This window comes from Bicyclus anynana, chromosome 23, assembly GCF_947172395.1.
Source record: "Bicyclus anynana chromosome 23, ilBicAnyn1.1, whole genome shotgun sequence".
Taxonomy (NCBI): Eukaryota; Metazoa; Arthropoda; class Insecta; order Lepidoptera; family Nymphalidae; genus Bicyclus; species Bicyclus anynana.
In genome coordinates this window covers 3,823,880-3,837,172 of record NC_069105.1, presented here as the reverse complement: position 1 = coordinate 3,837,172, position 13,293 = coordinate 3,823,880, and the positions used below count along the sequence as shown (strand labels likewise).

General features: G+C 40.2%; 3 protein-coding genes across 5 annotated transcripts in view; 1 reads left to right on the top strand and 2 right to left on the bottom strand.

Annotated features, from left to right (window-relative positions):
* LOC112049975 (uncharacterized) overlaps positions 1 to 2,644 on the top strand; it is a 96,705-nt gene extending 94,061 nt beyond the window's left edge. For all 3 annotated transcript variants that reach the window (XM_052888750.1, XM_052888751.1, XM_052888749.1), the window contains 2 exons: positions 1,110 to 1,351; positions 2,068 to 2,644. In XM_052888750.1, the coding sequence (XP_052744710.1) occupies positions 1,110 to 1,351; positions 2,068 to 2,542 (717 nt within the window). In that variant the 3' untranslated portion in view covers positions 2,543 to 2,644. The remainder of the gene's footprint in view (positions 1 to 1,109; positions 1,352 to 2,067) is intronic.
* Positions 2,645 to 2,952: 308 nt separating this feature from the next.
* LOC112049972 (uncharacterized) lies at positions 2,953 to 6,124 on the bottom strand. The gene is made up of 6 exons (XM_024088046.2): positions 5,874 to 6,124; positions 5,186 to 5,333; positions 4,638 to 4,742; positions 4,109 to 4,229; positions 3,613 to 3,795; positions 2,953 to 3,078 (listed from the first exon to the last, which is right to left on the bottom strand). The coding sequence occupies exons 1-6, from the start codon at positions 5,978 to 5,980 to the stop codon at positions 2,978 to 2,980; spliced, it is 765 nt and encodes a 254-aa protein (XP_023943814.1). The 5' UTR covers positions 5,981 to 6,124; the 3' UTR covers positions 2,953 to 2,977.
* Positions 6,125 to 6,425: 301 nt separating this feature from the next.
* Positions 6,426 to 12,142, bottom strand: LOC112049976 (uncharacterized). Its single transcript, XM_024088051.2, has 5 exons — positions 11,992 to 12,142; positions 10,813 to 10,960; positions 10,016 to 10,139; positions 9,097 to 9,282; positions 6,426 to 6,592 (listed from the first exon to the last, which is right to left on the bottom strand). The coding sequence occupies exons 1-5, from the start codon at positions 12,060 to 12,062 to the stop codon at positions 6,426 to 6,428; spliced, it is 696 nt and encodes a 231-aa protein (XP_023943819.1). The 5' UTR covers positions 12,063 to 12,142.
* Between the last annotated feature and the right edge of the window lie 1,151 nt (positions 12,143 to 13,293).

The following is a 13,293-nucleotide window of genomic DNA, read 5'->3' as shown; positions in this document are numbered from 1 at the left end:
CAAATGTAATTTGTCAATACTTGTCAACATCTTTCAAGTGTCATTAAATAGGGCACCAGAATATTTTTAAACCTTTTACACACAATTATTTAAACCGTACAAACTAATTTGCAATGCAAGACTGCGCATGCATTTCACCTGATGATTGTAAAGATACCGGGACACCGAAATCATCACTAAGCAAGCCTACCGAATCCCTCAAAGACTATGACGAAGAACCGGATGAAACCTTATCAGAAAGGCTTTGGGGTTTGACGGAGATGTTTCCCGAAAGCGTGCGTAACACAGCTCATACTGTGACAACGAAAACCTGGTGCGGTGTCAAATGTCTATATCAATTATCTCGCTCTGTTATGTGGATTGTTGCGAGTTCATCAGTTATATTGTTCGCGCCAGTTATCTTTGAACTGGAAAGGGCACAAGTCGATGAAATGCAAAAATCTCAGGAGAAGCGAGTACTTTTGGGGACAAACGCTGGGATATCGGGTGGGAACCCTGGGTTACCCCCAATGCCACGATGAACATTTATTCAGTTAGTTTAGTTTCTAGTGCGATGTTTGATGATGGGAAATTTCATACATAGGTAAAGCTATTATTTTCTTTGACAATTAAATAAATATTTTAGACAGATTTAATTTTAAATTTGATTATCTAAAACAATAGAGAGTGATGATAGCCCAGTGGACCTTTGCCTACGATTCGGAGGGCGTAGGTTCGAATCTAGCATGTACCTCCAACTTTTCAGTTACGTGTATTTTATGAACTTAAATATCACTTGTCTTATGAAGAAAAAACATCGTGAGGAAACCTGCATACCTGAGAATTTTCTTATTTATCTACATTCCAGAAATCATGGTTATATTTGTGGAAAGGAGTGGAAGAACATAGCCTAAGAAAGGAATGACATGGGAGAGGATGGGGTATGCCCTTTACCTACCTGAGAAAAGAGGATAACTAAACTAACCAAATAATTGAGTATATCTCGTAATAACAATACTGTAAAATTTAATTTTCTTTTTTTTATTTCTATTATCTGTGTGGTATTTGCACGGAAATGGAGTTATTTGGACTACATTTGATATTCAATCAAACCTTGATACAACTTTCAGACTGGCAACGCGTCAGAAGACGACTGCGTCATCACCGCGTCTCTCCATATCCCGGCGATCAGGCCGCGGCGGCGCTCCACATCGGGCTCCTCGTCATCAGCGAAGAGGGACTCTGCGGTGGGCTCCTCGGCCGCGTCCCCCTCCCCCGCCTCCAGCGCCTCGCCCCCCGCCAGCCCGCCGCCTCGTCCGGAGCGACCGGAGCGGCGGCACGCTGATATTGAGAGGCTCGTGGCGTTTGGGAGGTAAAAACGAATGTACCCTCATTTTGTGTTTTATCAATTTGACAGTCCCTTTCATGAAAGAAATCCCGCGGCTAAAACCTGAACTAAAATTGACAGCGCTTTACACAAATGACAATAGGACCACCATTACCAATTTACAATGAGCGCCTTTAAGACATTAGCGTCACGTCTGGGGAACTTCTGTCATGAAAAGGACTTTCATAGAGCTTTTTGTGGCAAAGCTTGTCCGGGAATGCTTATTTCTGCCGTCATTGCGGACGTAAGAGCTGGTGTAAAATAAGAGGCATATGAGGTTAAATAATAAATTATTAAATTAGTCCTAGTACCTACTTCCTGATGATATTGCAGTTGTAAATCGAAACTTTTAGATTAGCCTGGGTATCTAAATTACGGTAGGCAATTTACGAGTTTGGACCGTGGTGGCTTTGACAGGTTTCAAGGGTGACCTAACCCACAAAATTGTAACCCTCAGTAACACATAACACATGTGTTATATGGGTGAAATCATATGCCCAGTTGCTAGACACACAACTTAATGACAACACTTTGCTAGAGACAGTTAGAGACAGTTACGAAAATGAATGGCGAATGGGACAAACTTGCAGCTTTTATAAGTAAATTGCATTCGCAGGCACTTTATGATTAGTAAACTTTAATTTCGACTCCCAAGTAAAAGTTTATATAAGTGATAATAATAATAAATAAATATATTTCAGAGAAAGGAACACTTCCGACGCTCGAGCAGTCGTCGTCAAACAACACGATGAAACCACCGTAACGCGCACCCGTGTGTCTTCCAGACAAGAGCACACAGTCAGGAGAGAAGACATACACAATCTCAGGAGAGAAGACAACCCTCGACGAGATGAACACGCTATAAGAAGAGAAGACATACACAACATCAGAAGAGAAGACAACCCTCGACGAGATGAACATAATATAAGAAGAGAAGACCCCATTCCAAGACGAATAGAAAACGCTACACACAAAAGAGAAGATCATAGCACAAGAATAGAACATACAATTAGAGCAAATGATCAAAATGTTAGGAGGGATGATCATAATGTTAGGAGAGATGATCATAATGTTAGGAGAGAAGATCAAACGGTTAGGAGAGAGGAAAGGAGAGAAGGTACCATGCTGTACAAAAGGGGAGAGCTCATATCGAGCGCCCAAACCCGGCCCACATGACACGTTGTATACATACACGCTTTTATACATAAACGTCTATTTATCATGTCGTCTTTTATTTATATATTTAGAGAAATAAAGATTTTTTATTTTACACAAAACTGTGATGACTTTCTTTATACCCAAATATTGTTTGATCCTAATGCTAGAATCAAGAATGCCCATAAAATGCATGATGGCATTGTGATGAGTAACATGGACACAGATGGCATCTACAGAGTGCACGTTGGCGATGTTCAGTGTTCATTCTTAGTGTATTATCTATGGTTAATTCATAGCTGGATCAAGGTGGACGCGTAAGTTATAGTATAGCCACTATATCTAAATCTATTTACAAGACTATAGACTAATTCCTATGAGTGAAATCAGGAAAAAAGTCACTAAGTTATTTATTAAATTCCATGATTTATCTTCAACATTAATATAGTTAGATCTTTATCTTCTGTGTATTTTGTCTCTCATAATAATGGCACCGAGTTTTGACACGCCATCTTGGTATTCTGATTTACCCAACGGCGGAGTCGCTGAGGTGGTTTCTGCAAAAATAACGATTTGTTAAATTAATAGAAACAATTTAAATGGGTGTTCTCATTTTCCAATGAGCCATTTCATTTTAATTTATCTCCATTTTAGATGTCAAGTTATAGATAACTGTTCTCTTTGGTCTAACGGTTTTCCTATGTGGTTTCTTTATTTATATCTTTACTCGCATGTAGTAAGTAGTGAGAAGACACGAAGAAAATTGTTTGGTATTGGTGTAGACTGACAAATTCAAAAGGACGGATCTATACCAATAGGTAGGTAGTCTTCTGTTTTCCGTACCAACTACAATATGGGTATCAAGCCAAGAGTGAATAGGCATCTTCTAGGCAAGCACGTTCCATAGGCCCCATTTGCAATTGCAAATGCAAATTCTTCTGGTTATATGACTCATACCTCCGCATTATATGTCTATAACTAATTTATTTCGCCATTTAACTTAAATATTAATTCCGTCTATCCATACTCCGTCCTACTCATACCATAGAACTATAACGCTATTATATATTTACTACAAGCTATTGGCTTACCGCATTTAGGTCTGCTATCTTGACCAGCGGTAGCGCCCTGCTTGGAGATGGTCTTAGCGGTTGTCATCCTGGGTTTAGGGCCCACTCTGCAGGGGTCTCCGGGCAGACGCATCGGCTGTGCGCACGGCCCTACGCCGCTCTCGTCCGCTGCCCTTTGAAGGTCTTGGAATTTGGCGCCTGAGCCTATGGAATTTATGAGAAAGTAGAGTTTTTAAGAATTATATAACATTTAGCCGAACAAGACGAAACACAGAAGTAACAATAGGCGGAGCAGATAGTTCGCAAAACCAAAGACGTTTGAATCCTAAGATTCCCCACTGGATAGCGTAGTGTAGGTTGTTGAAGTAAGTGACATTAAACGAGTTTCAACTTAACAAATGTGAGTTTCGAATTTGTCCCTATCTTTCTCTGTCTAATATTATAAATAAAGAGAGACAAAAGCGAATTCCTGACATGCTTTTCCGCTTATGCGATACGAAAGAATATTTAAACGTACCTGATTCCCCGAAATCCACCTGGTAAGTGGTCTTGTTTCTGTCCCGGTCTATCCTCTGCTTCAGTTCAGGAGATGCCTCGTTCTGAAGGATGCTGTACAACATCGGGTATTTGGACTGTAGCTGGAAACGTGGCAATAATGTTAAACTTGTGTCAATGGTCTCTAGTCTCTGTTTAAGAGTAAACTTAAGTACCTGAGAGTACCTAAATACCTATGAGTTTAAGGACGGTGCGCCTAAAAATCACTTACCCTTTAAATTATAGAGAATAGACAGCCCCTAAATTATCCCTTTAGGTCTGAGGTCTACACGCATAAAGGACAAAAAATATCACGACTATTGCCATCAAATTTAAAAGGAAGCCTACAGAAATACGTTGACAAAATATAGCCTATGTTAAACATTGATAATGTGGCTATACATTGGTGAAAGAATTTTTAACTGCCTAAACTGGTCGTTAAGGCTTAACAAAAACTTACATTCCCATTTATATTATTAGTTACGATGATGATAAACGTGATAGGCACGAACCTTGTCTAAGAAAGCGTTCGGCTGATCGTAGCGCGACGTAGGAACTTCGGGCGCCGCTCCCACGCGGACTGGATACAGTTTCGGATCCAACATTTGCCCCATGAGCTGGAACCAATTTATTAAAACCTTGAACGAATATCTAACAAAGTATGGCACTATTATTCGACTAATTGTGGAGGTCTGTTTGGCTTTGAATGTCATGTTAAGGTGTAGAGAAACGTTTGCCAGTATAGACAGTTGACAGACGCATTATAATGGACAGTTAAAATAAGTTGTTAATGATGATTTTAAGAATTGTCGGCGGCAAGTCCACCAAGATGGTATAATCCTGCATTTTCAAAATGACGACAATGTGGACAAATACATGAAGAGTAGAATTAATGGGGGATGGATAAAATGGCCACAGGTCTCGGCTATGCGATTACGAGTATGAACTTAAAGGGCCAATTTGTAAGACCATTGTTACCACCACTATTAAGTGGAATGAGGACAAGGATAAGGATAAGAAAGGAGAAGGAAACGATAATCAGAAAGTTTTTATTTAATACCTCGTTTCTGCTCCACCCCCCTTCTTTTCCAGGTGGAAGTTGCGGCATCTCTTCGCCAGAATACTGTGGACATCTGCAGTCCGACGGTCGACTGTGCTGCATACATGCCTGGTAGAAGGCCAACTCTTCGCCTGATAGTTTTGATATACTGCGGCAAAATTTTGAAATGTTCATAAGCGCAAAACCATCACTTACGAGTATATTACGGTATTGGCTTGGACAACAAAATGAATCTAAGCTCGTAGTTAAACCCACTGTAGGTATTGTATATTGCCTAATGCCTAGACCAGGGTTTCTCAAATTCATAAGAGAATATGATATGGCATCTGCCTTCGATTTGAGAGGAGTAGGTTAGAATCCGGTCCAGGACTTGCACCTCCAACTTTTTAAAAAATTATCACGTGTCTCAAACAGTGAAGGAAAAACATCGTGAAAAAACCTGCATACCAGGGAAATTTCTTTATTCTTTGCGCGTATGAAGTCTGCCAATCCGCATTGGGTTAGCGTGGTGGACTATTGGCCCAACCCCTCTCATTCTGAAAGGTGACTCGAACTCAGCAGTGAGCCAAATAACCGTTGTCAATGATGAGGATGATATTCGGCCTATTCACTAACTTGATGTACATTGGCTAACTTTTATTATTTATTCGACATCTTACCTGAACCATGTCGTGTAATATAAACTTACTCTGTAAGTCCTCCGCCACCGCCTGCATGGCCACCATGACCTGAGGTGGACCCGGGCAAGTTGGGCCATAGGTAGTCCTTCCTATACGTCGTCAGATAATGGTCCATGGTGTTGCTTCAAACTTTGCGTTGGGTGTACCTTGGTAAACTCATATAGATATTATACGAGTCAATATCCTGAATTCACATATTATAGAAAACTTTGATTTGGATTTTGAGTGTTTAATTTATTGTAAAACATTTAAAAAATGCGAAAATAACTGTCTTCGGTTTGTTATGACATTTTGATTGTAGAAGTCTAGATTTATGGCAATTCGTTGATTTGATTGACGTGATTAAAGATGTGTCAATGTTAAAACTCAATGAAAACTTTTTGCTAATTAAGTGTAATAAAGCTTTTTTCATATTCGCTTTAGTAGTGATGTAATTTAAAATCTAGAATAAGTTTGCAAATAAACTAAAATAAGACAATTTTAATATAAAATAAATTGTATATTTCAAAATTAAATTAATTTTCAAAAATACACACAAAATCAGTAAATGTTCCATAACACTAGATCCTGTATGTATAAATGTATGGGTTCTTCCACCGCGGGAAGGTCGGCTCCTGGCGCGCGGGCCCGAAGGGGTTCCTCTCCAGCAGCACGCGTGCCAGGAGCCCGTGCGCCACGTCGTAGCTCGTGTCGCCAGTGCGCACGCGTGTGATGCTGCGTAGCTTCTCTGTCAAATTCAAAATTGGAATAAGCGCCTGCGATAGTCAATAGGCCTAATGCAGTAGCCACACCATGCAGGCTGCCGCTATTGTCTTGTCTAACCACACATTGCTCTACCCACGCAAATAATAACTTCACTGTTAAATTCAAAATTGGAATAAGCGCTTGCGATAGTCAGTAGGCCTAATGCTATAGCCTCAGAATGCTACTCAAGCTGCCGCTATTGTCCTGTCTAACCACACACTACTCTATGCACGCATATAATCGCGACGCCCCGCACTAGTTCTTTGACACGCGCTTAAGACCGACTATAGGGAGCGGTGGGGAAGAGAGAATATCGTGGCCACACGACTCTTTAGGAACTTCCCTTCCTACTTACCACACCACTCGCGCAATGTGTGGTGGGTAAAATGCGTATCACGACATATATCGAGATCATATCAGCAAAGTCGAAAATGCAAGACAAGACATTTATTATGACGTTGATGTGAGCATCCTAGGCCCTACCCTGTTTCTTATCTACATGAACAATCTATGTCTTTTACCCATTTCGAAAGGTAAAATTGTGTCATATGCTGACGACACAGTCCTATTGTTAACGGGTGATACCTGGGAGGATGCCTTGACGAACACAGAAAAGGCCCTACGACAGGTGTCTAATTGGCTGTCGACAAATGTCTTAAGTTTAAATACTGGGAAAACTATATTTCTAGCGTTCCATACTTCTTCTCGTACACTACCTCAATCTCAAAATTTAAATATCAAAATTCATAGCTGTAAGAATCCAATTGAAAATCCCAGTTCTTGTTCCTGCCCAGCTGTCGAATATGTTCATGACATAAAATACCTAGGTGTACAGATTGATAGTACTTTATCTTGGAACTTACACATTTGTAACATTACTGCAAAAGCTAGAAAACTGATCCATATTTTCCGTAAGCTGAGAACATCTGCTGACAAATCTACACTTTTAACCGTTTACTATGCTCTTGCGCAATCCATACTTGGTTACTGTATCACTGTTTGGGGGGGTAGCTCTAAGACATCTATGTTGCGTATCGAGAGATCCCAAAGGGCCATCTTAAAAGTCATGACTCACAAGCCCTACAGATATTCTACTCAAGAGTTATACAAGGATTGTAATGTGCTTACAGTTCGTCAACTTTATATTCTTCAGACTGTTTTACGAAAACACTCAACACTAGCTTTTCATAATAATCTAAACAAAAGAAGATCTGACATAGTATGTCACGCTACCAAACACAGAACACAAGTTGCTCGGAGGCATTTCTATATTTCTAGTTCCAGAATTTATAACAAGTTAAACAGAATCATTAACATCTATCCTCTTACCATCAAACAGTGTAAAACTTGTTTAACAAAATGGTTGCAGACCCGCTCTTATGAGCAAACAGAAGAATTACTCCAAATTCTAAGATAATCTGAATCGCTTTATCAAACCGTCTACATAATATATAGGACTATAGATATATCAAGAGGCTGACTGCTAGCATCATCATTGTAGTGTATAGTTATGTAAATGTAAAATCATAAATCACATACACACACCCGCAAACACACATACACACACACACACACACAAACACACACACACAATCACAAACACATAATTACACACACACACACACAATTGCACACACATAAATACTAACGTACAAGGGCATAATTTTATGATAATATTTATAGGATTGGATTGTATATATAGTAGGGAAGTTCCAGCTTTCTGAGATACAGTTTCTAACTAGTTCAGATAGCTGGGGCACTCACAAAAATTTGGTAGTAATATTTAATATTTTTCTATTTGTATTTATGTGTCATGATTTCCTTTTTTGTGTTTTGCCAAATAAATCTTTCTTTCTTTCAATATGTATATTAGGCCTAATAGACATGATGCCTTATTTTATGAAAGCTTCAACCTATATAAGGTAACTTCTGCCATGTAGCGCAGCCAATTATGGTGTTTATATGGTCCTTTGGAAGGTTTTGGTTTTCTAATAAAGCAAGCCCCTCAACTATTGTTTTAAATTTCTCTCGTCATCTTTTGCGAAATCATATCATTCTTAGCTTTGCGCCAACACTTCAAAAACATTAAGAAAACATTAAGGGTCTCAAGCGAAAAGTTTTCACGAAGCTAAGGGTCAAGCAGCTATATAAGTAAGTAGTAGGTACATGTTTCTTCATGAAATCCTCATATATCAAAAAATAGTTTTGGACAATAATTGAAGATCTGGAGCCTTGAAAAGCCACCACACAAGCTCTTCAATTGGCTACAGATTAGTTGATAAAATAAGCCGTCTGGATTGGTCTATAAGCTATTGCTTAGGATATATAAGGGGCCACCAGATATGACAGAAAAAAGTTTACACAAAAGTAAAAGCAAAATCCTTTGTAGTTCACTTAAGAACACGGGAGGATTGCTTAGGGCTTCAAATTACCTTTAGTAGTAGTTTAGTAGATGAATGTTAATCAAACAATGAGAACTTGTCTTACTCTGCAAGGAATTATCAAACTTCGGCCTCATAGACGTCGCGGTGGGCGGCTCAGCGTACTTGTCCGCTGGAGGGTGGCGGTAGGAACCCCGCTGGCTCGTGTCAGGGATGTGCACGTCGTCAGGGAGGCGGAGCGTTTGTAAGGCGCGAGCTCTACGCGCTAGGTTCACTGACATGAATGGTAGTTCTGGAAAAGATAAAAAGGCGTGAGGGGTTAAGGCTGCCAGTCCACCGAAGCGGAGCCGAGAAACGGAGAAATATTAACTAATAGGATGGCAGAAAATCTCCGCTCCTCTTAAGTGGACAGGGTCTTGAGTGGGGGAACGGAGCGGGGAAGCTGAGAAGATAGTCAGCAACTCTGCTCCGCACCCTCGCTCTGCTCCGGTGGACAGATACAGTACGGAAATCCGCTCCGCATTAGTCCGTTTCTCCGCTACGCTCCCTTGCTCCGCACTGGTGGATAGGCAGCCTTATGAACCTGTTGATTTAGAAGAAGTTCCTTTCGCTCTTTGGTTGACGTTTGCTAAAGGTACAATCATTATCATCTTTACTAATATTACAAAGAGGAAATAATTGATTGTTTGTTTGTTTGTAGTAAATAGGCTTCGAAACTACTGAACTGATTTGAAAAAGTGTTTCACTGCTGGGAAGCTACACTATTTCCGGGTGCATTTAAAATGTCGGACGTCTTGTTAAATTATATGATTAAAAACTTCAAGGGTTGAAAAAAGGTAGATTAAAGTAATATCTAACCATTTTTCACACTAATTGGTAGATTAACATCGTCAAAACGTAATATGTAATGGAATTCAAAGGGTGATGAAAGTGATAAAAATATAATAACTGATTTTCTCGTGGACAGTTCTACCGTAGTTAGAACTGTTAATAAGCAACTGTTATAAAAGCATCTACGTTTTTACCTCGTGAGCAGTACTTGGTAAGATATTCAGTTCTCTTAAGATCCTGAATCTCGTGGTCTATGGGTATAGGATCTATGTCTCCTGACATGTACTTTTTTGTCAATTTCGGATGATCTTCTGCAAACTGGAGTAATCCATTCATTAACATTACATACCTACATAACTATGGGCTTCATAAGAAGGTTGTTAGAGCAGAGTTCGGTGGGTAGATATATATGATCAGCATGATCGGATCGTACCCAACATACCTAGTTCACAACACAGCGCTTTCTAGTGCGGAGTCGCCATTCCAGTGCCTTAGGACCCCAACGTCCATCGGCTCTTCGAACTATGTGGTCCGCCCATTTCCACTTCAATTTCGTAACTCGTTGAGCTTTGTCGGTGACTTTGGTTCTGAGAATCTCCTCATTTCTAATTCGATCACGCAGAGATTTTTTTTCTTTACAAGTAAGCCCTGTACTACAATCTCACCTGATGGTAGGTAAGTCATGATGCAATCTAAGATGGAAGCGACAATGAACAACTACACCTCATTTGGTTTCTCCACGACATGGTACCGCAACGCTAAATCGCGGCGGTATGTCTATGCCGGTAGGGTGATAACTACCCACGGCCGAAGCCTCCCACTAGATCTGGACCATCATCATCATCATATCAGCGCGCATACCACTGCCCCACGGAGGCCGTCAAAACTACTCCTAGCATAGCTCGTACCATCGCCCGCTGTGTTGACTGTTACTAACCTCCCCCTTTATTCACCTGTAATGGACAGTTAAAATAGGCTGATAATTACTTACCCTTTCAACAGCCTTCTTGTAGTACTCATAGTCGACAGGGCACAGTAGGTCAGGACTCGGGCGAGGCTTGTCCCTCGTGTTGAGCGAGTCCCGGCTCAGCCCCACTATAAGGCAGTCGTCATCCACGGCTTTGCGACGAGGACTCTTGCTTCGGAGGGAGCAATGACGTTTGAGGATAGCACAGAACTTATAGCGCTTTAGCCAGTTGGAACCGTTTAGCAGCGCCGGCCCAAAGTAAATTTTAAAATGGAGCGAGATCCAATTATAGCGCCTCTCCTGTTTGCTTCTAATAATATGCAGATACCTATACCAAATTATGAGTGAAAAGCAAGAATGGAACGCGATTACGCGAAGATCTCGACCGTACTCTGGGGTGACCATTTGAAAATCAGGCGCAGTACCGTCTACGCTTGACTAGGATTATCATTTAGGTGCTCTCTAGGATTTGGCGCCTGGAGCGACTGCTCCGTTCGCCGTATAGACGGGCCGGTCCTGCCGTTTAGGATATGAGACGATTATCTTCGCAGTCCATGGATTCACCGTGTGGGTGCCGGGTCCACTGTCCAGTGAGAAAAACTAGCATTCCAGAACTAGTGACTAACAGGTGTGAGGTTAAGGAGTTCCTTTATGACGTGTCTCATATCACCGGTCGTATTGGATTATGAGAGTGAGGGAATACAGAGTGCACATTGGTTTAGGTAAGTACGTACTCTTGTGCATTTTACCTACTTAAATCTTTATATTATAATTCAATAGTTTATGCATAGGTACACAAACTATTGAATTTGAACGGTTAGACACCTACCAGTGGCGAAAGATGGAATTTAGATGAAGGTAAGCCGTCCCAAAGAAAAGGAAATTCTTACAGCGTGATACTAACTCCGGTTTCTCATATCTTTAGATACAGCACAACAATGGGTAGGTATGCATGGATTTTTAATCGACGGGAATCGACTTGCAAGAACTCTTCGCCGCTGCTACATACCTAAGTGTGTATGTTTTTACTCCTTCACGCCGCAACTACTGAACCGATTTGGATAGAATTTTTTTTATGATTTGACACAGGAAACGGGAATATTCGTGGGCCTTGCAGGAATTGTGAAAAACATAATTTTACGCGAACAGCGACTGGTAAATTATGATAATATAAAAATGATCATGATCCATGATAATATTTACGGTTTGTTCTTCTTTACAAAGTCTGCCATGTAGACGGAAGTGAACTCAATTTCGCCATCGAAAACAGACATTTTTTCACAATTTTCGAGTATTATAAATACCTAATGTTTAACAGTTTATTTACAAACGAACACTGACATAATTATTTACTCTTTGGCACTGACGTAAACATAATATATTGTTGATACAAACGTGTTCAAAAACGTACTTCTCGTGTCAATGTCAGATATTTTATAAACTCTTTTAGAATTTAAACTATCGTGAGTGTTATTCATATTAAATGATTATGAAACACGGCTAAAACTCACGTGATATTACGTCGGAGTATGCCCGACTAGTTTCGAACCCATACGGGGCCCTTAGTCATGAGCTGGTTCTTGCATCGCGGCACGATCCAAACATACGTAATATCACGTGAGTTTTAGCCGTGTTTCATAATCATTTAATTTTATAAACTCAGTATTTTTTAAAATTTAAACTTGCTGATAGACTTAAGCATTCACTTGTAATGAGCATTCGTGCGAATGTTACATCATAGAAAAATACGAGAAGATTTTAGCGAGCATTCTATCGAGCAGATTTGCTTGGAATGGAAAGATCGAATAGAGCGTTCGCTAGAATTCTCAAGGTGTTCGTAGCAACATACCAAATTCAGCGGGCGAATTCAGTCTACTTCTTCAGATTCTACTTTCATTAGCCAGACTCTGCCTGCGATAGCCAGACATACCCCATTTTAATTTTATATGCAAACCATAGATTACGAGTCGGTACAGGTAGAAACACTATCATTATCTATTTTTCAGTCAGTCCTCGTAAACGAGATCTACACCGGCGAAACCAGGGAACATAGTTAGCCAAGATGGTATATTTACGAAGATAATACTTAAATAGGCTAAACTTATTATAAAAATAAAATATAAGGAAAAATCAATCTACAACTATGAAATTAAATTTTTTTTTTTATTTTTTTATTTTATTTATTTACAAACTTACACTAGCATTACAGGTCATCCCCAATTCGCTAGTGTAGCCATACACAATTTACATGTAACAAAAAAAAAAAAAATCTAAAACAATAAAAAATCAAAAAAACTTATTTTACCTAGGTACTATAACAAATAGCCCACTGGGCAGCCTTTGTGAGTTCACTCAAAGTACAATTAAATAAATCTATGTTGTCAGCGACGATGTTGAGAGTGCGAAGTGCGCGCGTCAACGGAGCCTTGTTGAGTAGGTTGGTGCGTCCGCTCGGCACCGCCAGCAACTGCGGCTTGCGTCGCCGCCACACGTACCGCTCCGGAG

Bases quoted from the DNA above. Each gene is read 5' to 3' on its own strand.
- LOC112049972 (XM_024088046.2), bottom strand. From the start codon at position 5,980: ATGGACCATTATCTGACGACGTATAGGAAGGACTACCTATGGCCCAAC. The intron at 5,334-5,873 runs GTAAGTTTATAT...ATTTTGCCGCAG, and splicing joins GGTGGCGGAGGACTTACAGA to TATATCAAAACTATCAGGCG. The intron at 3,796-4,108 runs GTACGTTTAAAT...TAAATTCCATAG, and splicing joins GGTGGATTTCGGGGAATCAG to GCTCAGGCGCCAAATTCCAA.
- LOC112049976 (XM_024088051.2), bottom strand. From the start codon at position 12,062: ATGTCTGTTTTCGATGGCGAAATTGAGTTCACTTCCGTCTACATGGCA. The intron at 10,961-11,991 runs GTAAATATTATC...CTCCCTCCGAAG, and splicing joins TTTGTAAAGAAGAACAAACC to CAAGAGTCCTCGTCGCAAAG. The intron at 6,593-9,096 runs GTAAGACAAGTT...TGAATTTGACAG, and splicing joins GTTTGATAATTCCTTGCAGA to AGAAGCTACGCAGCATCACA.